The sequence below is a fragment of the Lepidochelys olivacea genome (assembly GCF_965140295.1).
Source record: "Lepidochelys olivacea isolate rLepOli2 genome assembly, chromosome: 15".
NCBI lineage: Eukaryota > Metazoa > Chordata > Testudines > Cheloniidae > Lepidochelys > Lepidochelys olivacea.
Window position 1 is genome coordinate 2,558,553 of NC_140425.1, and position 21,361 is coordinate 2,579,913.

The 21,361-nt window shown below is 56.0% G+C and overlaps 1 protein-coding gene across 1 annotated transcript in view; it reads left to right on the plus strand.

Annotated features, from left to right (window-relative positions):
• Positions 1–20,676, plus strand: part of TBC1D10A (TBC1 domain family member 10A) — a 55,223-nt gene extending 34,547 nt beyond the window's left edge. Inside the window, exons 4-9 of the mRNA XM_084648858.1 lie at positions 3,731–3,837; positions 5,384–5,498; positions 7,538–7,603; positions 9,606–9,795; positions 17,174–17,328; positions 18,625–20,676. Coding sequence (XP_084504984.1) covers positions 3,731–3,837; positions 5,384–5,498; positions 7,538–7,603; positions 9,606–9,795; positions 17,174–17,328; positions 18,625–19,002 — 1,011 coding nt within the window. The 3' untranslated portion in view covers positions 19,003–20,676. The remainder of the gene's footprint in view (positions 1–3,730; positions 3,838–5,383; positions 5,499–7,537; positions 7,604–9,605; positions 9,796–17,173; positions 17,329–18,624) is intronic.
• The last annotated feature ends 685 nt before the right edge of the window (positions 20,677–21,361 follow it).

The following is a 21,361-nucleotide window of genomic DNA, read 5'->3' on the forward strand; positions in this document are numbered from 1 at the left end:
TGCCCAGAGTGTTAGCAATTCAAGGTACAAACTACCCCCTCTGGGCCTTTGCACGGGTTTCCCCAACCTGTCTGAGCTTTCATTACAAGATTAAAACAGTCCCAGCCTGTCTGGTGTTGGCACCCTCCCTGAGGCTGAGGTGAGAGGCTTGGGGGCCAGTCTGAGTGGTGATATTTTGACTGGCTTGTTCTTCCTGGCTCCAATCCTGCCCTTTTGGTATCCTCTTCCATCTCCGCTCGCCCAGTTGCCACTGTGCAGGGCTGAGAAGCTGTGTCAATCTCCTGTTTAAACGCCTGGTGGCCGTGATCCAGTATCTAGCAGACACTAGCCCCACCAGCCCCAGTGCGAGCGTCCCATCTTGTATCGGTGCGTGGTCGGTCCCCCCTTTCTGCTGACGCGCTCAGGTAAGGAGGCAGAATGCCCATGCCTGACCTCACCGAGGCTGAGGGCTCTGTCAGCTCCACAGCTCAGTACTAAACGCTGGGCCCTGACACGTACGGCTGCACTTGAGGCAGGTGCTGCAGCAATGGGGCAGACGCTGTGGGATAGTGTCTGTTTCCGATCAGGTGGCCAGCTGCCCCCCTCTCCCAGAGCTTTCTGCACTTCTCCCCCCGTGGCCTGAAACACAGAGGGACAACCCCAGAATCAAGGCTTCGTAGTGCTAGTGTCTTGTGGCCATCACCCCGATCCCCCCCACTGCCCCAGCCTTCCCCAGATATAACGTCCTACTGGCACCTCCAGCAGCTGCTGCTCCAGCACCGTTAAAGTTAGGGGTTGCTTAGCATGCACAGTTGGAAATGAGGAGAGCCAGCACTAACTAGATCTATTTTTAGTACCCTCACCCATAGCAGCCCCAGTTGTGGCCCAGGACTGTGCCAGGTGCTGTATAGACACAGCCCCTAGGGGCCCTGCCCCAAAGAACTCAGTGTAACTAGCCACCCACAAGTGCTTCCCAGGCACTCCCTCTATGCAGTGAATTTTGCTTAGGAGAAGGACCTAACTAGCAAACAAGCCCCCTGCCCTCCTCTCCCCCCCCCCCCTTCGGAGAAGAAGTGTGGGAAGGGGATTTTTGGTCTCCCCTCCACTTCTTGCTGGGAGCTACTGCAGCAAAACTGAAAGCCAGGGCTCTTTACCCCCCTCCCACTCCATAATGCCAGCTGGCCTCCTGCTGGGCTGTGCTAATCCCTGGGTATGGATCACTTAACCCTGACCAGCTGGTGATAAACACATTCCAGGGGATTAGCACAGAAACCTGAATTGAATGGAGTGAAACAAAGGTCAGAGTTGCTGTAAACGAAACATGAGCCTCTGTACTCCACTCTGCAGCCCTGTCGGCTCTGGAGACTACCTATTGCTGGCAGGGGGCACCTGAGCTCGTTCAGCTGCCAGCCTGTGCTGGGTGACTCTTGTAGCATGGACAGGTGGGTGCTGCCGTAGAAGATGAGACCGATCCCTCTAGGTCAAGGCTGAGGTCCATATTTAAGGCTGGGGGGCAGGAGGGGGCACTTGCTGTGTGCTGTACTTGGGCTGAGGTTAGCTGGGACTTCATCCGCCCCCCATTCATCAGCTCAGGAGACCAAGTGCTGGGTCTAGGTCAGGGGTCTCAAACTCAAATGACCACGAGGGCCACATGAGGACTAGTACATTGGCCCGCATCACTGACCATCCCTGCTGCCCTGTCCCCGTCCCCACTCCACCCCTTCCATGAGGCCCTGCCCCCATTCCAACCCCTTCCCTGAAATTCCCGCCCCAACTCCGCCCCCTCCCTGCCCCCAGGGGGTGCGGGGTGCGGCAGGGGGCTCAGGGCAGGGGGTCAGGGTGCAGGAGAGGTGCGGGGTGCAGCGGGGGCACAGGGCAGGGGGTTCGGCTGCAAGAGGGATTCGGGGGCGGGTCCGGCCCGGCATCACTGGGGGCAGGGCAGGCTCCCTGCGCTGCTCTGGGAAGTGGCTGGCACCTAAAGGATTGGGAGGGGGCACAAGGGTCCAGGTACCTCCCCTGAAGCTCCTATTGGCCAGGAATGGGGAGCCCCGGCCAATGGGAGCTTCGGGGGAGGTACCTGGCGGAGCTGCCAGGGCAACATGCAGACCCCTGTGCTCCCCCTACCCCCAGGTCCTGGCCGCTTCCCAGTGAGAGGGCAGGCAGGGAGGGAGCCTGCCTTGCTCCTGGTGTGTGCCGGGCCGAAGCAGCTCTCGGTAAATGCTGGAGGGGCAGGGGTGCTGCGGGGAGCTGGCAGGCCGCAGAAAATAACCCCGTGGGCCATGTGTTTGAGACCCCTGGTCTAGGTGCAGCCGTGGCTCCTGTGGCCACCTGCTTTGACAGGACAGATGAGCTCCAGCCAGCCTTGCGCAGAGGCCTTCTCTCAAGTTTCCCACTGCTGGTCTCCTCCAGTTCACCGGATTGGTGGCTCTGTTGGGGAATCCCTCGCCCATCACTAGGGAGTGGCGGCTGGTCTGATGACAAGAGGAGAAGTGTGGCAGCAGTGGGGATGCTGGTAGTGGGGGCCCAGGGGCTGACGAGTGCGGAGGAGCTCCCAAGTGGAGTGGATGCAGCCTGAGCTGGCTGTCCCAGGCTGGCCACACAGGGTAGCTCTTGTTTATGGCTCACCTGCTTGGAGCCATTCCCACAGCCCTTGGAGTCACAGCCCCGCGACCTGCCTGGGCCTGCATGTGGGACATGGCCCAAAGGAAGAGTTGATACCACAATTGGGAGTGAGAAATGCCAAACCTCACCTCCTCGTGGATTCAGGTTTCCGTAGCCTCCGTCTGACTCAGCCGCTGTCACCCACCCATACAGGCTGCAGGGAGGGACCCAGGTGTCTGGGATGTGAGGTGCGGGGGAGTGAATGTGGATCTGAAACATTGTCCCACCCCAGCTCATGAGGGCTAGGGGAGCCTTTGGATTGTGCAGCTGGAATCTCTTCTCTCGTGGCTCCGCACAGGTGCAGGGCACTTGATCCTTGGGGTTCTTATCCTCCGACCCCATTTTGGGATGATCTAGGGAGACGGAAGCTGCTTCACCATAAGATGGAGCTCATTCAGGCCATGCTGTGAGCATTGACTGCAGGGCACCAGTAGCCTCTCCCTGCTGGGGCTGCACTCAAGAAGTTTCAGAACAGGCAGTCACCAAGGAATGTGGTATTGGTGGCTGGCGCTGAGATGAGCCATTGACCATGGGTCCTGGTGCATGCTGGCGGGTTGTAGCTGCACTAGGATTAGGGCTGGCAGGATTGAGTTTTTAGCACTGTATGATTTTGATGGATATTGGTGTTTGGTTTTGAGCATCTTTTTCAATGTTTATTGATTTTTAAATTTCACAGTTGCAGGGAATTATGGGAGCCTTAGACATTATTTAGTGACTGGCACTGAGATTCAGGAAGTTAAATTGTATAAACCAGTTAAAACACATTTGTCAACATCACATGTCAAAATATACAAAGTAAATACCCTTGATCAACAGATCACACCTGTTTGTACTATACAGTTGCGAGTCCATTTGTAACAAGCCTCATTCAAAAGTTGAAATCACTGGGTTTTTACTCTGTTCTCAAACAGTGTTTTTCTACTTGCCTAACTGTAAATTTCATCGTCATCCATGGAAACGTTTTTCATCAGCTTCATCCTTCCAAGCCAATCTGTGACCTCGTTGAGAGGTGAACGTGACGTTTGAGGCAAGTGGGTGGTGAGCTCCCCCAACATACTGTGGTTACTCATGTGCTCGCTCTCCTTCCTAGGAGCTGGATCTCTCGCTGGGGGACCCCAAGTGGCTGGATGTGATTGAGCGGGATCTCCACAGGCAGTTCCCATTCCACGAAATGTTTGTGTCTCGGGGAGGACACGGGTAAGTGCTCCCACTCTGTGGCATGTGACTTGGTTGTTTGCAGCATCCATAGGGCCTGGTAGCCGAGGCTCTGGGGTGACCGCAGCTGAGCCAGGTTACCTGCAGATCAGCTCATAGAGTCTTGTTTACTCCCTTCTCCAGTGTTGCATCTGCCTCTCCCGCAGCCAGCCCACCCTTGTGCTCAGACCCAGCAGTAATGGACGTGGTCAGAGTTTATGTGGGCCGGGCTCCCTCTGTTGTTCATCACCTGGTCCTGGTGGTCTGACTCCATGTTGGCATTCAGTCTTTGTGCAAGTCACGCTAAAGCCCCTGATGGGCCTGGTGAAGGGCCTTGCAAGAGGGACGCTACGGGGTGGAGGGATGTGGACACGTGATCAAACAGAGGCAGGGCGAGCTTGCTATTCACATGAAGTGTGGAGTGAAAGGGAGATGTGTACATAGCAATGGGAGAGGCCTCTCCCGGTGACCTGGTAACCAGGCATGTCCTGAGCTGTGTCCCTCTGTGCAGAGAACTACAGGCCTGGGCACGTCGGCCAATAGAGCATGACTGAGTAGCTCCATCCCAGGTCTCCATCACACTAGTGCCAGGCTCCCAGGGCAAGGCAGGTTCTCCTTCTCCCATCTGGAGAGCCGCCTGAGTCAGCATCTCCAGCCAGATCAGCGAGGGCGGGAGTCGGAGGCTGGTTGTCAGCCCCTTGATGAAACGTGATTAACCTTGTTGAAGGGCTCCAGGTCTGAGAGGATGACGGAGCTAACTGCCTTGTACGCACCCAGTGAGAACAAGACACCAGAGCTCCCCGTGGAGTTGTTGCTGATGAGATCAAAGCCTCGGTCTGGTTATGTGCATTGCAGTAGTGTCTGCATGGCCCTGTTTATGTGCATAAGAGCGAGCCCCGGCCAAAGAGTTTAATCTTGGTGGGGAAATGCCAGGTCCCGGTGAGGTGACTGCCATAAGCAGCAGTCCTTGCACTCCAGCTGCCTGTCTGGTGCAGGGCGTTGCAGGTGTCAGGGCTTAGGCGGGTTCTGAGAAGAGTGGTGGAGCAGATCCCAGTGCAAAGCCTTGTTGGGCTGCGATCTGCTGTGCCTGGAAGGCCCTCCGTGCCACAGCCGACTTGGACTGCATTCAGCCCGTGTCTTGCCCTCCTGGTACAGGAACAGAGCAGAGATGGACTGGAGTCATCTGTCTGGGCGAACTCCAGTCCTCAGCAGCATGGAATTGCTAGACTAGTGCCTGGCGTCCGACTGAAAGAAAAATGATTTTGTGCTGAGGTCGGCATCTACTTGATTTGCTGCTGTGGACTGGGAGGTATCCTCATGCAGGACTTCAACCAACCAGTGTTTGCTGCTGGCTCCTGGGGCTGTAGTGGTGAGGTGCTAAGTAGATCTTTTTGTTCCCGGCACTGTGAGATTGCCCACCTACAGATGCTGGGGCAAGGTGCCCTTCCTGGGCTCCAGAGCCTAAAGGTGGGAGATCAGACACCACCCCCACGTGCCTCCTGTCTGTGTCCCTGCTGCCCGTTGCTCAATGGGTGCTGTTTCTCTGCAGGCAGCAAGACTTGTTCCGGGTGCTGAAGGCCTACACGCTGTACCGGCCAGAGGAGGGCTACTGCCAGGCCCAGGCTCCCGTTGCAGCAGTGCTGCTCATGCACATGCCTGCAGAGGTAGTGACTGCACACCGCCTCAGCCGGGGCCAGGGGAGGGCTCTGACACACACAGCCCCTCCGGGGACTCTGCCCCAGAGCACGGCCCGTCAGCCTGCCCTGTCACCCTGCCCGGTATTTCCAGCTGGGTTGGCCCTTGCACTGGAAAGAGCCCACTTAACTCCCTGGAGGTGGTTGAGGAGGCTGGGGGTGGAGCAGCTGTGAGGGAGTGAGGAGGGGGTCCCTGTTTCCTTTCTGCCCTAGGCATGATCTCCTGGAGAGGACATCTTCTAGCACGACGGAACCAACCCCCTTTGCGTGCTCCCTGCACAGATTGGCCTGAGGGCTGGTTTGGGCTGGTGTAATGGCAGGTAGCGATGCTCTGGCGGGATCTGACCCATGCTAAGGAGAGGAATCTCTAGTCCTCTCGGGAAGCTCCCTGTCCTCCAGTGAGGGGGCTGGGAAGGGACCGAGGACTCACAACTGTTTGGAGACTGCAGGGCTGACACTCCCCTCCCCCCACCCGCAAGGAGGAGAGGCAGGGCAAGGGGCTGTGGCAGCAAAACCCCAGTGAGTAGGGCCTTCCCTGGGATGCTGGTTGTGCCTAGGAGTAGGAGTTGCAGGGGAAAGGAGCTCTCCCGATGGGGGGTTAACCTCGTATTCAGCCCAAGGGGTGGAGTAGCCACCTAGGGAGTGGCCTAGGAGCTGTTCGCCAGGGACTGCAGGACCCTGTGCCCACGGGGGATGGGCTGTTGGGTCTCCCCAACTTTTTATAATGGTGGAGGAGCTGCTGCAGCTGCCTTGTTTGAGTTTCCACACGCTGAGAACTGAGACGTGTCTGGCCCCTGCAGACAACCTTGCTCACGTCTGGATTGGCCTGCAGCCACCCAGCCAGGGGCACCAGCGAGCGGCAGCTCTCACTGGGCGCTCGCTGCAGAACCTCTCCTCTCTCCAATGTGTGACAGAGCTGGCTGGTGCCTGCTCAGGCTGAGCTAAGGAGGCGGTGTGGAGCGCTTGTTCCTTTCTCCCCAGAAAGGATCTCCCACCCCACTTCCTCCCCACAGCCGACTGACCCTTGCACTGGGCTGCCACACCCCCCAGCGGTATCAGAAGTGTTCTGGGCCCTGGAGGATATGGAGTCAGCCTAAGGAAACACTAAGGCAGGCATCCCACTGACATTGGTTCTGGCTTCTGCTCTATCATCTCTTCCCCCATCCTGAGAACGCCAGGAGCTTTGTCTGCCTTCTGGGCGATGGGGCTTCCCAGCGCCTGAGACATTGTAACTGGCAGGACTCCCTGCCTCGGATTCCTCTCCCAGCTCTGGGTTATGGCAGTGTGGCATAATGGCTAATGTGCTGGCCTGGGATTCGGAGACCTGGGTTCCATGCCTAGCTCTGCTGCTGGGTGACCTTGGGCAAGTCCTTTCCCCTCCCTGTTGCCTGTTTCCCCATCTGCAGAATGGGGATAGTGAGCCTGGCCTCCGTGAGGCGCTGGGAATGGCTGGTGACTAGCTCTAGCAGAGAGCTGGGATTAATAAACTTCTCCTGGAGCGCAGCCGCGTTACAGCATGGCCTTGAATTCTCCGGGGCTCCGTCCCCTGAGCCCTTCCCATCTCAGATACGTGTCCCCACCACCAGCACTAACCAGCCTGGCTTTCTGGTGTGCTCAACCTGGGCTCCCACTGATGGGTAGGAGCTGGGTGCTCAGCCCTCTGAAAATCGGGAATGAGGTGCCTCTGGGCAGGCTGGGGAGAGGGATGGCGAGGGCCCAGGGTGACTTGTGCCACGGGGCGGAGCTTGCTGCATGGCCACAGGGAAGGGGGGCAGGCCCTTTGGGCGCAGGCTGGCCCTGCTTTTAGGCACAGTAGTATCGCTACACAGAAGCAGGGTGCCCATAGGGCTGCGTTTCCCCTTACTGGGCCCCGTGGGTTGGGAGGAGCAGCGCTGGCAAGCGGGGGGCCGGGAGCTGCACTGACAGCAGTGAGCGCGTGGAGGGCATCTCCAGGAGGGCTGCAGCGTGCTCTGCCCTGTCCTGCACTGATGGCCCGTTTCCTCCTGCAGCAAGCCTTCTGGTGCCTGGTGCAGATCTGCGAGAAGTACCTCCCCGGCTACTACAGTGAGAAGCTGGTGAGTGAGGGTGGGCAGGAGGGAGGGGTCCCTCTGACACCCTTGAGCCTGCCCCCCAGAAAGCAGCTGGTAGTCACCTGGGTCAGCAGCAGGAGGCCAGTTGGCTTCCTCTGCCTGTGATAGTCACCAGGGGCTCGGGTAGACCTGGTTTACCAGAGCAGAGCCCAGAGAGGGTTGATTGCAGAGGGTCTGTAGCAAAGGCCCTGTTGGGCCACCTGCTCCAGAGGGAGGGTGGCCACAGGGTTAGGCCCTGCGCTAGGAGACAGGAGTTCAGCTCCACTCTGCAGGACCGTGTGACCCTGGGCTTCAGTTCCTCCCCCGTACCCTGGGGATGCTGTTTCCTTGGCCCTGCCTCGCTAGGCTGGGCACAGAGGCTGTTCTGCGCCTGGCCCAGTGGGTTCCTGACCTCATGAGCACATCGGGTGCTACTGAGCTACATGTCGGGTTAGTCCAGCAATGGTCTGTCCTGGATGGATCAGAGAGGCAGGTGGATGCTCCAGCCTTCCCAAAGCAGCTCTGTGGCTAGGCTGGGATGTCTAGAGCACCCATAGGGAGTTGCTTTGGGTTTCCTTCCATGGCCCATCAGCAGCCTGTGGCTTACAATGGCCAGCCCGGGGCAGTGACTGCACACTGGGGAGTGGCTCATGCAGGGGTGAGGGGGGAGCTGGGTCCCGTGCGCTGACCTTGCGCTTGCAGTAGCTGATCTGTGTGCAGCCGCAGTGGAGCGTGAATCCCACTCTCACATACTGAGATCTTTATCTGACACAGCAAGAGGCTCTGTTCACAGGCTGTTTCTCCCCCTCCCCAAACAGGAGTCCTGCCAGTCCCCTCCAGGCCCACGCGGCCCTGAGCACTTCACTTAGACTGCATTGCCACCGTGGGCAGGGCGATGGGCTTGCACCAGACCCTCCTAGCGAGGACTGGCTTCTCTGCTGGAGTCCAAACCACTTCTCCCCTCCCCCTTCCCATTCTGCAGTATCTGCTTCCACCAGGAGGGCAGTAGGTTCCCATAATGCATCAGGAGTGGGTCACTCCGAGGCCGGGGAGGAGAGTCTCAGGGGGACTGGGGTTTACCAGTGTGTTTCTGCATTGGTAGGACATGCCTCTGGCTGGGCAGCCCTGGAGACCGAGCTCCAGCAGCTGCGGAGAGGAAGGACGGCCGTGGACTGGGATTCTGTGGCTCTGGGTCCAATTCCTGGCTCTGCCAGATGCCTGCTGACCTTAGCAAGTCACTGCCCCCCCCCCGCCTCCGTTTCCTCCTGTACAATGGGGGTGATGCTGACCCAGCTGTGGGGCACACTTGGAGACTGCACTGGTGGGGCACATGAAAACCTAGACCAGTGGTTCTCTAACACTGTCTTGGCAGCCCCTTTCACACAGCAAGCCTCTGAGTGTGACCACCTTCCCTTCTAAATTAAAAACACATTTTTATATTTAACACTATTTTACATGCTAAACTTATAACCTTGTTTAAACTGAATTTCTTTTCTCACCGCTTTTAAATTAAGACTAAAATACATTTTTATTGAATTGTTATAAGCAAAAATTATTTTTAACTAGTTACTGTTTAATACTGAGGGGACAGGAAGAAACTTTGTCAATATCACTTTTCCCAGCAGACTTAGCACCTTACTTCTCTGCTGCTGCTGGTGGCAGCTGGTGGCTAGCTTCACAGCTGTTGACACCTTCCTCTTGGCACCTGGGTCAGCCCCAAATACCCAGTCTCTGCCTCAGCAGCCTGTCAGGGTCCCAGCTGGAGAGAGTGAGAAATGTAAAGCCTAGTAACTTAGAGCATGGTAGCACCACTGTGGCCAGCTGGGAGCTGGTGCAGTCGGCCCTGCCTCTCCTGTTGGGCGGCCGCTGGCAGACGGCAGCTTTTTGGCTGTGTTTTGGTGGCCATAAGTGTGTGGATTGCGGGTGGGCACCGTTTGGAGGGATGGCCCATCCCTGGTCCTCCCCAGCAGCGCCTCTCCCTTCCCGTAACCTGTCGCTCTCCTTACAGGAGGCCATTCAGCTGGATGGGGAGATCCTCTTCTCACTGCTGCACAGGTTCGCACCCGTGGCTTACAAGCACTTGAGCAAGCAGAAGATCGATCCCATCCTGTACATGACGGAGTGGTTCATGTGTGCCTTCTCCAGGACCCTACCGTGGAGCTCCGTGCTGCGTGTCTGGGACATGTTCTTCTGTGAAGGTAGCGCATGGGTCTCCTGGGCTGCTCTGTGCTCCTGGGGCAGAGCATTCCAGCTTACGGGCATCTGGGGGTCTTGCAAGCCTGGCCGCCAGTTCAGCTGTCTGCACTGAGGGAAGCCATGTTCTCATGGCCCTAGCGTAGCATTCTAACCCATGGGGCCTGGTTTTATACCTGCCTTTGCCACTGGCTGCCTCTCTGTGCCTCAGTTTCCCCATCTGTCACAAAGTTCTCAGTCTTTGGCTGCAGAAGTGGAAATGATCAAACCAACACTCCTGCTCAACTGGCCTCTGCTGGCAAGTGACAGTGCAGTGGGAGCTGCTTTCTGGCAGGTTCAGCTGGGCCCCAGCTGCTCTTTGGGCTCACTCCTGGAGGGGCAGGAGCTGCTGTGTGCCTTGGGAACAAACAGGATTGGCCGTTTAACATGGGGATACAGATCACTAGTGCTGGGTGTTTCCCTGTGCTGAACAGGGCCGGGGCAGGAGCAAGATCCCACATACTCCATTTGTCAGCAGCCCAGGCCCTTTCCTGTCCCCATGACACTGAGGACCTTTGTTCCAAAGGGCTGGGCTCTCTCCTTCCCCGTACTTCGTCCGCTATCACCCTGAGCACTGGGGAGCGGAGGGGTTCTCAGGCCCCTGGAGCTGGTACTGTGGCCTGGCTGAGCCCCCTCATGAACTCCTCCCTGCCGGGGCTGGCTCATCAGCGTCTCTGCTCCCTGTTGGGGCTGCTTGGAAATTCCGTCTTGTTCTGGCTGCATCCCCCGGCTATGGTGCCTGTGGGCAGCTCTGGAGAGCCGACTCTCCGGAAGCAAGGACCTGGAGTCTAGCCGCTGGGTAGGAGACGCAGGGCCCCTCGCCCTCAAAGGGCTCCAGCTGAGCCAGCCCGTGAGCCAGGGAGGCTGAGCTGAGCGTCCAACATGGCCAGGGTCTGACTGGGACCAATCCCAGGATTGCTAGACGTCCCTCAAGTGTTTGCACTGGGCAATGATGCATGTCCAAACTCGCTCCACTTTTTCCTGCCCCCTGCTGGCAGCCTGGCTCCCTGCACCAGGTTCACTGTGCTCTCCACACTGCCCCATCTTCACTTGGAGCTGAAGCTTGAATTTTGTAGGCAGCCTCAAGTGCGCAGGAACAAACCATCCCGAAGTCCAGAAAGAATAGCAAATATGGCAGGCGACCAGCTTAGCTTAACAGTGAAATCTTCGGTGAGCTTAAACTCAAAAAGGAAGCTTAGATGAAGTGGAAATTTGGACAGATGATGGGGGAGGAGTATAAAAATATTGCTCGAGCATGCAGGGATGTAACCAGGAAGGCCAAGGCACAACTGGAGTTGCAGCTAGCAAGGGATGTGAAGGATAACAAGAAGGGTTCCTACAGGTATGTTAGCAGCAAGAAGGTGGTCAGGGAAAGTGTGGGCCCCTTACTGAATGCAGGAGGCAACCTAGTGACAGATGTGGAAAAAGCTGAAGTACTCAGTGCCTTTTTTGCCTCGGTCTTCACAGACAAGGTCAGCTCCCAGACTACTGCACTGGGGCAGCACAGCATGGGGAGTAGGTGAGCAGCCCTCAGTGCTGAAAGAACAGGTTAAGGACTATTTAGAAAAGTTGGACGTGCACAAGTCCATGGGGCCGAATCTAATGCATCCAAAGGTGCTGGGGGAGTTGGCTGATGTGATTGCAGAGCCACTGGCCATTATCTCTGAAAATTCGTGGTGATTTGGGGAGGTCCCAGACAATTGGAAAAAGGCAAATATATTGCCCATATTTTAAAAAGGGAAGAAAGAGATCCTGGGGAACTATAGACCGGTCAGCCTCACTTCAATCCCTGGCAAAATCATGGAGCAGGTCCTCAAGGAATCCATTTTGAAGTAATTGGAGGAGAGGAAGGTGGTCAGGAACAGTCAACATGAATTCACCAAGGGCAAGTCATGCTTGACCAACCTGATTGCCTTCTATGATGAGATAACTGGCTCTGTGGATATGGGGAAAGCGGTGGATGTGATATATCTTGACTTTAGCAAAGCTTTTGATCAGGTCTCCCACAGTATTCTTGCCAGCAAGTTAAAAAAGTCTGGATTGGATGAATGGACTATAAGGCTGGTTTTGTTCATCTTTATCAATGATCTGGATGATGGGATTAATTGTACCCTCAGCAAGTTTGCGGATGACACTGAGCTGGGTGGAGAGGTAGATATGCTGGAGGCGTAGGGATAGGGTCCAGAATGACCTAGACAAATTGGAGGATTGGGTCATAAGAAATCTGAGGTTCAACAAGGACAAGTGTAAAGTACTGTCCTTAGGACGGAAGAATCCCATGCACTGGTACAGGCTGGGGACCGATTGGCTAAGCAGCAGTTCTTCAGAAAAGGACCTGGGGATTACAGTGGACACACAGATGGATATGAATCAGCAGTGTGCCCTTGTTGCCATGAAGGCCAATGGCATATTGGGCTGTATTAGTAGAAGCATTGCCAGCAGATCAAGGGAAGTGATTATTCCCCTCTATTTGGCATTGGTGAGGCCACACCTGGAGTACTGCGGCCAGTTTTAGTCCCCCCACTACAGAAAGGATGTAGACAAATTGGAGAGAGTCCAGTGGAAGGCAATGAAAATGATTAGGGGGCTGGGGCACATGACTTACAAGGAGAGGCTGAGGGAACTGGGGTTATTTAGTCTGCAGAAGAGAAGAGTGAGGGGGGATTTGATAGCAGCCTTCAACTACCTGAAGGGGGGTTCCAAAGAGAATGGATCTAGACTGTTCTCAGTGGTGGCAGATGAAGAACAAGGAGCAATGATCTCAAGTTGCGGTCTGGGAGGTCTAGGTTGGATATTAGGAAACACTATTTCACTAGGAGGGTGGTGAAGCACTGGAATGGATTACGAAGGAAGGTGGTGGAATCTCCATCCTTAGAGGTTTTTAAAGCCTGGCTTGATAAAGCCTTGCCTGGGATGATTTAGTTCAGGGGTCTCAAACACATGGCCTGTGGGTGGCCGCCAAGCTCTCTCTCCCTCCCCGCTCCTCTGCCTACCTCCAGCTGTTTCGAGGTGCTTAGCGCTTTCCAGGAGGGAGGGGGAGGAGTGGTGAGACATGTGTTCAGGGGAGGAGGAGGAGAAGAGGCAGGGGTGGGGACTTTGGGGAAGGGGTTGGAATAGGGGTGGGAAGAGGGGGCGCAGAAGTGGAGCCTCATGAAAGGAGTGGAGTGGGGATGGGGGCAAAGGGGGGAGGCTTTCATATTTTCATATGAAAAGGTGTCAGTGATGCGGCCCTCGGCCAATGTGCACTAGTCCTCATGTGGGCCTCGTGGTGATTTGAATTTGAGGTCCCTGATTTAGTTGGGGATTGGCCCTGCTTTGAGCAGGGGTTTGGACTAGATGACCTCCTGAGGTCCCTTCCAACCCTGATATTCTATGATTCTAAGTCTCCGTCTCCCTCCCTCTGCCGGGGTCTCCAGCTAGTCACCCATCTCCAGAGGGCTCTGAATATGCCCCCTTTGTCTCCACGCTGCTGCTAAGCTGTGCCCCTGGGCTAGGCTTGGGGGGCCCCCAACCCTCCTTCACCTGCATCGGGGAGACATCAGTGGAGAGACTCCTGTTAGGACAGGAGGGTGGGGCATTCACACCTGAGCTGAGTCGTAACGACATGTCGCCTGTGATGGCAGATCTGCTCCAGCCCTGAATGAGTCGTGCTGGTTCAGTATCCTCACTGGGTACCTAAAAACCTGCCTTATTGCCAGAGAAAGGGCCAGGGCTGCCCCTGTTCAAGGGCATTGGCGCTGCAGGAGCGTTCTGAGTCTCAGAGCCCAGGAAAAAACCCAGCTCTTAGCACCTGCTGGTGCTTTCTGTCTCATCATAGAATCATCATAGAATATCAGGGTTGGAAGGGACCCCAGAAGGTCATCTAGTCCAACCCCCTGCTCGAAGCAGGACCAATTCCCATTTAAATCATCCCAGCCAGGGCTTTGTCAAGCCTGACCTTAAAAACCTCTAAGGAAGGAGATTCTACCACCTCCCTAGGTAACGCATTCCAGTGTTTCACCACCCTCTTAGTGAAAAAGTTTTTCCTAATATCCAATCTAAACCTCCCCCACTGCAACTTGAGACCATTATTCCTCGTTCTGTCATCTGCTCCCATTGAGAACAGTTTAGAGCCATCCTCTTTGGAACCCCCTTTCAGGTAGTTGAAAGCAGCTATCAAATCCCCCCTCATTCTTCTCTTCTGCAGGCTAAACAATCCCAGCTCCCTCAGCCTCTCCTCATAACTCATGTGTTCCAGACCCCTAATCATTTTTGTTGCCCTTCGCTGGACTCTCTCCAATTTATCCACATCCTTCTTGAAGTGTGGGGCCCAAAACTGGACACAGTACTCCAGATGAGGCCTCACCAATGTTGAATGTTGTTGCCAAGAAGGCCAATGGCATTTTGGGATGTATAAGTAGGGGCATAGCGAGCAGATCGAGGGACGTGATCGTTCCCCTCTATTCGACATTGGTGAGGCCTCATCTGGAGTACTGTGTCCAGTTTTGGGCCCCACACTTCAAGAAGGATGTGGATAAATTGGAGAGAGTCCAGCGAAGGGCAACAAAAATGATTAGGGGTCTGGAACACATGAGTTATGAGGAGAGGCTGAGGGAGCTGGGATTGTTTAGCCTGCAGAAGAGAAGAATGAGGGGGGATTTGATAGCTGCTTTCAACTACCTGAAAGGGGGTTCCAAAGAGGATGGCTCTAAACTGTTCTCAATGGTAGCAGATGACAGAACGAGGAATAATGGTCTCAAGTTGCAGTGGGGGAGGTTTAGATTGGATATTAGGAAAAACTTTTTCACTAAGAGGGTGGTGAAACACTGGAATGCGTTACCTAGGGAGGTGGTAGAATCTCCTTCCTTAGAGGTTTTTAAGGTCAGGCTTGACAAAGCCCTGGCTGGGATGATTTAACTGGGAATTGGTCCTGCTTTGAGCAGGGGGTTGGACTAGATGACCTTCTGGGGTCCCTTCCAACCCTGATATTCTATGATTCTATGAATAGAGGGGAACGATCACGTCCCTCGATCTGCTCACTATGCCCCTACTTATACATCCCAAAATGCCATTGGCCTTCTTGGCAACAAGGGCACACTGCTGACTCATATCCAGCTTCTCGTCCACTGTCACCCCTAGGTCCTTTTCCACAGAACTGCTGCCTAGCCATTCGGTCCCTAGTCTGTAGCTGTGCATTGGGTTCTTCCGTCCTAAGTGCAGGACCCTGCACTTATCCTTATTGAACCTCATCAGATTTCTTTTGGCCCAATCCTCCAATTTGTCTAGGTCCTTCTGTATCCTATCCCTCCCCTCCAGCATATCTACCACTCCTCCCAGTTTAGTATCATCCGCAAATTTGCTGAGAGTGCAATCCACACCATCCTCCAGACACACCATCCTCCAGATCATTTATGAAGATATTGAACAAAACCGGCCCCAGGACCGACCCTTGGGGCACTCCACTTGATACCGGCTGCCAACTAGACATGGAGCCATTGATCACTACCCGTTGAGCCCGACAATCTAGCCAGCTTTCTACCCCACCTTATAGTGCATTCATCCAGCCTGTACTTCTTTAACTTGCTGACAAGAATACTGTGGGAGACCGTGTCAAAAGCTTTGCTAAAGTCAAGAAACAATACATCCACTGCTTTCCCTTCATCCACAGAACCAGTAATCTCATCATAAAAGGCAATTAGATTAGTCAGGCATGACCTTCCCTTGGTGAATCCATGCTGGCTGTTCCTGATCACTTTCCTCTCATGCAAGTGCTTCAGGATTGATTCTTTGAGGACCTGCTCCATGATTTTTCCATGTCTCTGAGTGGTGAAAGCTGGGCAGAGGTGCTGCAGCTTGCCTGCTCATTTCTGGAAGGGGTGTTCAGCAAGACCAGATTGTGGCCTAGGGTTGGTAGGGAGGTGGGGGGCCATGCTGGCTGGGGGGTGGCTGAGTACAGCTTGGGATGGATGGATCTGAAAGGCTGTCCCCAGCACAGAGGCTGTGTCTGAGCTGTGGTAGAAGCAAAGGATGGGGTCAGTCTGAGCTGTGGTTACCCAGCCCTGAGTTTGCCATGAGAGTTACCAGGGCACGATTTGGCCTTGCTCCCCAGGCAGGCTGTGTTCTGGCCGTGTGTTTCAGTAGGGGGTGGGGGTGTCTTGGGGAGGCAGTATGGTGCAGTGGATAGAACACTGGTGGTTCTGCTCCTGCCCTGCTGTGACCTTGGGCAAGTCAGTTCCCCTCACTGTCTCTGGTTCCCCTGGGTCCTCTGCCTGCCTGCCTGCCTGTCTCCCCTGTTCAGATCATTAGTTCTCCAGGGCGGAGATTGCCTCTGGCCATGTCTCATGCCCAGCGCTGTGGGGTCTTGATCTCCGCTGGGGTCTCTGTGCAGGCTAGCTTCAGACTGTGCCCAAAGGAGTTACCGGGAGGAGGGCGCTGGCAGGTGGGGAGGAGGCAGCCGAGGAGCCAGCTTTGCGAGGAACAGCCTTTCAAAGCACACCACTGGGTGGCTACTTCAAGCTGGAGCCAAGTTTGGGGGCAGCTCCAGTGTAACCTCAGCTGGGCCCCAGGGGTGCTCGTCTCTCGCACCTCTGCAGATCAAGGTGCTGAGAAGAGACTATTTCTGGCAGCACTGGCAGGGAAGATGTTGGGCACTGGGCTCCAGGCTGCCAAGTAATCTGGTTGATACTTGGCTAATGTAGCATAGGGCAGGGGAGCCACTGGAAGGACAGTGCTAATCCCGGTGCTGCCCTTGCAGCCTGCTCTCAGGGGATTGTGCCATGAAGCAGGTGCTGGTAATTCCTTGTCTCCAGCTGGGACCAGACTGGTGTCTGATCACAAGCAAGACATTGGTTTGGGACTAAGGGGCCCACACGTTGCCCTTGTGGCAAATGGGGCAGCAGGCCAGGTAAACTTCAGGTTTGGGAATTAGTGGGTGTATGTGGGTTGGGGAGGGGAGCAGTCATTGGATCATCCCCCTCCTGTCTGAGCCTTTGTCTCTCTGGCTCTGAGAAACCTCCTGCCAGCTGTTAACCCCAAACTGCCCATTGGAGAGCGTGGGGGCAGCTCTGAGGGTCACTGCCCTAAACTGTCACCACTGCACCCACTGTCATCTTCAGAGCATCACGTTCCAGCATGCCATGCTGCGGCCCATTGAGTCTATTACATCTCCCAGCTGGCCCATGTGGGGGTGGGGATCCCTGTTTTAGGTCACATACCTTAAACCGATGGGGAAAAGCAGGGCAAAGAACGTTTCCAGTCCCTATGGCTGGCGTGGGGCAGGCTGGTATGCAGCATTCCTCTGGCTGCTGGGTGGCCGAGCCCTGGGGCTGAGTGGGTACTAACCAGCTGGTGGCTCTGCTCTTCCAGGGGTGAAGATCCTGTTCCGGGTTGGCCTGGTGCTGCTGAAAAACACGCTCGGCTCCTCCGAGAAGCTCAAGTCCTGCCAGGGGCAATATGAGACCATGGAGAGGCTGAGGGCGCTGAACCCCAAGATGATGCAAGAGGCCTTCCTGGTGCAGGAGGTGAGGAGATGTCTGTTGGGGTGGGATCCCAGGCTGCCCTGGCACGTGCATGTCCACAGTTGGCAGCTCACCAGCCCTCTCCCCCACAGCATGGCCTGAACCTTTCATCCAGTGATCAAAGCCTAGCACCGCCTGGCTGGCGCTCGGCACTCACGTTCCCTCTAATGGACATGGACATGGGCTGGGGCGTGGAGAAGGCCTAGGGATTGATGCGGGGCCCTGGTTGCTCCCTCCCAGTGCACCTTGCTGCTGCTCTCCCCTCCGTCTACTGCTCCAGCAGGCGAGGGAGCTCCCTAATGGGGGCAAACAGCCCACATCCCGCCATGGCAGATGGGCAGCTCCTGGCTTGAGGGGGTCTACCAGTTCCGGGGGGACCATGACTAAGCTGCTGCCCCACGCTGCTCTGCGGCATTTCCCAGGAGGAGCTGTAAATAGCTAAACACTCCCTGCGGTGCACTTGGCTCAGATCCCCCAGCCCTGGGAAAGTAGCTTTGGGGGCGAGATCATAAGCTTCCCACAGAGCCCCTTCTGGAGGGTCCCTGGGCTGGAAGCAGGTGCCTGCTCAGTGTGGGAGAGCCCTGGCTAGGGGAGGGTCCCTTGGCTCTGCTGTGAAGGGCTTTCAGGAGCCCCAGACTTAGAAGCTTCTAAGTTCAAATCCAAGGGCTTCCCCCCCAGGCACTGAGTGAGGCAGATGTGTGCGGTGCAGTGCTACCCTCTGCTGGTGAAGGCTTGGGTAACAAGCAGGTCCTCTCCATCAGGGTACTGCAGGTCTTCCAGGGAAACCATGAACTATGTGGATGCTGGTCCAGGAGCAGCAGAAGGTCCCTAAAAGTGGGGGGGCCACCAGTGCCCGAACCGTGCCCCTGCCCTTATGCCGCCCTTCTCCCAGAGGACCCGTCCCACCCACCCACCCCTGTCGCTTGCCCTTATGGCCAGTAAAAAGTGGGAGGGCCATGGCCCCCTGGTCACCCCTGTTCCAGTGCCCTTGTGCTGGTCCCTAGGAGGAAAACCCCACAACGAGTAGGGAGGAGACTGGGGGGCCCAGGAGGGGTCACATTTTCTTAGGCTCATGTACTGATCGCCTGTTAGCTCACAGGGACCAAGTCTCTTAAACTGTACAGCACAGGTGGCTGACAATCCAGTCGGAAGGTCTGAGTTTCTGTTGGGTTTCCCATGTGGCTGGGACTGCTCCCTGGGAAGACAGCTGTGCTGGCAGCCCCCAGTTCTGGCCTGGCCTGGGCTGGGCTGTGCTGTTTGGGTGGGCAGGGGCCTGACAAGCATGTGCTGTCCCCACAGATCATAGAGCTGCCAGTGACAGAGCGGCACATCGAGCGGGAGCACTTGATCCAGCTGAAGAAGTGGAAGGAGACCCATGGGGAGCTGCAGTGCAGGTCTCCCCCACGCCTACATGGCGCCAAAGCCATCAGCAACTCGGAGCCACATTCCCTCAAGGTGCTGGACCCTTCGCCCTCCATTATCCTGCCCCCCAGGCAGGCACTCCCACCGAAGGTCCGCAAGAAGGAGAAGAAACAAGACCAAGGGAAAGGCAAGCCGGCCAATGGCCCCATCCCTGAGGAGAACGGAGCCCAGGCCTTCCTCGAGCCTGGGGCCTCCCTGCATCACCAGTCCAAGGAGAGCCTGAGTTCCCGTGAGAGCGAGGACACCTACTTGTAATGAGGTTGCAGCACATTCCAGCTCCACAGTGGCTGAGCGCTCAGGGTTGCCTCCTCTGCGCCTGAGGGGCCAGCCAGCTGGGCCTAGACTCAGGACTGATTCCCTGTTGCAGCCAAAGTGGGGAGCAGGGTGTGTCTGGGGGGCCTCTCTCCTGCCACTCTGGGTGCCGGGGGAGGAGCCTTATCTGTGGGAGTAAAGTTTTTATTTATTGTTTGACCACAGCTGATTTGCAGAGCGGAGACCAAGGGAGCCAGGCTGTGCCTGGGGCGGCCATTCAGACCCATAGGCAAAGGGCTGTGAACCTGCGTCTGCCTGAGGGCTGAATGCGTCTCTTCCTTCCATTGGGAGGCTCAAAGCCCCGTTCCCAGGAAAGGTCCGGGGTCTGGCTGGCTGCTCCAGTGGGGGCTGGCTGATGTTTGAAATAAGCTGATGAACTGACCTCAGGCAGAGCAGGGGGCAGAACTGATCTCCCAGCCTGGGGCTGAGCAGTCCATGTGGCTTCTCTCCCTGCTGAAGTTCCCTCTAAGGATCCCAGCTGCTGTCGTGGCTGGGCCAGTCCTCCATCGCTGAGTGGGCTGGAGCAGTGTGTCCCCAGTGTCCAGGAGGAGCATCCCAGGCTCAGCTCTTGCACATACTCTGCCTGAGCTGCAGAGGAAGAGTTGAGCTGGTCTCTCCTGCCCCAGTCTGTGCTGCAGGAGGGTCTCTATTGCCCAAGGGTGGTGGCGCTCCTGGCCTGAGCGCAGCGGATTCCAAACTCCTGCTGTGTCGGGGGGGGGGGGGGGTTGTTAGGGAGGAAATGACCTGAGCATTTATTACTGACTTTCTCTACTGCAGCGAGCCTATTTATTGGTCTGTGTAGCATAATGGTTCAAAAGGAGCCTTGCCACTATATAGGGAAAGGTCAGATCCGCCCCGTGGGCGCCTGCAAATCCTGGGCAGGATGCAAAGGGCTGGGGACAAGGTCTGCATGAGGCAGGGCTAGCTCAGGACCTGGGTGAAAGCCCTGCTTGCAGGGGACTGACTTGAGCCTGCTGCTTTGGGTTTGCAGGGGCAGCCCTTCCTGAGGTCACCTGCAGGTGGCTGTATGGCAAGATAAATGAGGCCACTTGGAGCATGTGCTGTGCTGATTAAAGCTGGTGCTAGGCCTGGCAGCTCAGCCCCAAATGCTGATAGAGAACAAGTGTATTCAAGGGTTAATCCAGATGTGGAAGGGCAACAACTACCTCCTCAATGGGGGTGCAGCCTGCAGATCCCAGACTGCAGAGCTCTCCTATCCAGGAAGTCTCTGGCATATTGTATTAGTTACTGCAGGCTGCACTTCCACACTGAGGGGTGCAGCGTTAGCTGGTTCTGGTGCAGCCTAGGGTGATCTGAAGTCGGGGAGCCCTAGATATTGATAGCAAAGGTGAAAGGGAAGGAGGGTCTATTTTTCCAGCTCGCAGCATTAATGAGTCCGGGGCAAGTCTCTTAGGAATCCTCTGGGCACTTCTTCACTCAGTCTTAGCCTTTCTGCAGACTGCCTCCTGGGGGTGGAAGGGATCTGACTGGAGAGGCTTCTCCTTGCCCACCTCAACTATGCTGGACACCGTGCCTGTGTGGGTGAGACTGTGAAAAATAAATCCGTGAATGAAGTTGCAATGTTTTTGTACAGAGAATCAATAAAGCAAATTGTGTAAAGAAGGTGTGTGCTGCTGGGAGTGGGGTTCTCCCTCTCCTTCGAGTGAGGAGCCCAGGGTGCAGTCTAGCCCCTGCCTTGGCAGCCAGGGGTATTAATTCACCTGACCCAGCGACTGCTTTCACTTCAGCTTTGTAAGAGCCTAAACAGTTGGCCACGACTTCTCTGCATGAAGCCCTTCCTTGTTGCAAGTCTTGGGTACTTATACACTAGTTAATTGTTCAACCAGGGAGTGTCAGAGCCCTGCAGGGACATGGGCCTAGCCAGGACTCCCCAGCTGTTCCATGGCTGCTCCATGGTTGGACCTTGTGTTTCAAATGCTCCAGACCAACTGACTGCCCTGGAGGTCCCTTGTCCCCATCATCTTCCATTTGTTAAAGCTTCACATCCCCCTTGAATGTGGCTGCCTCTGGGGCTGTGCAAGGCAGGCACAATGTTACGGGAGAGCAGCCAGGGCCAGAAGGGTGGTGGGTCGGAGCCATGCTGGGGCGCCATCACTTCAAGGGCAATTCCCGCATCTTTCAGACACGGCGGGAGGGGGCTGATCTAGGAACAGGGTCGGTCGGAGCTTTGTGTCCCTTCCTTGCTGCTCTTTGACTGAAGGCTTGAAAAATTGAGGGGAGGTCTGATTATTTTCCTCGTTACTCTAGACATCACTCTCCCTCTGTCCTTTCCCTAGTGAGG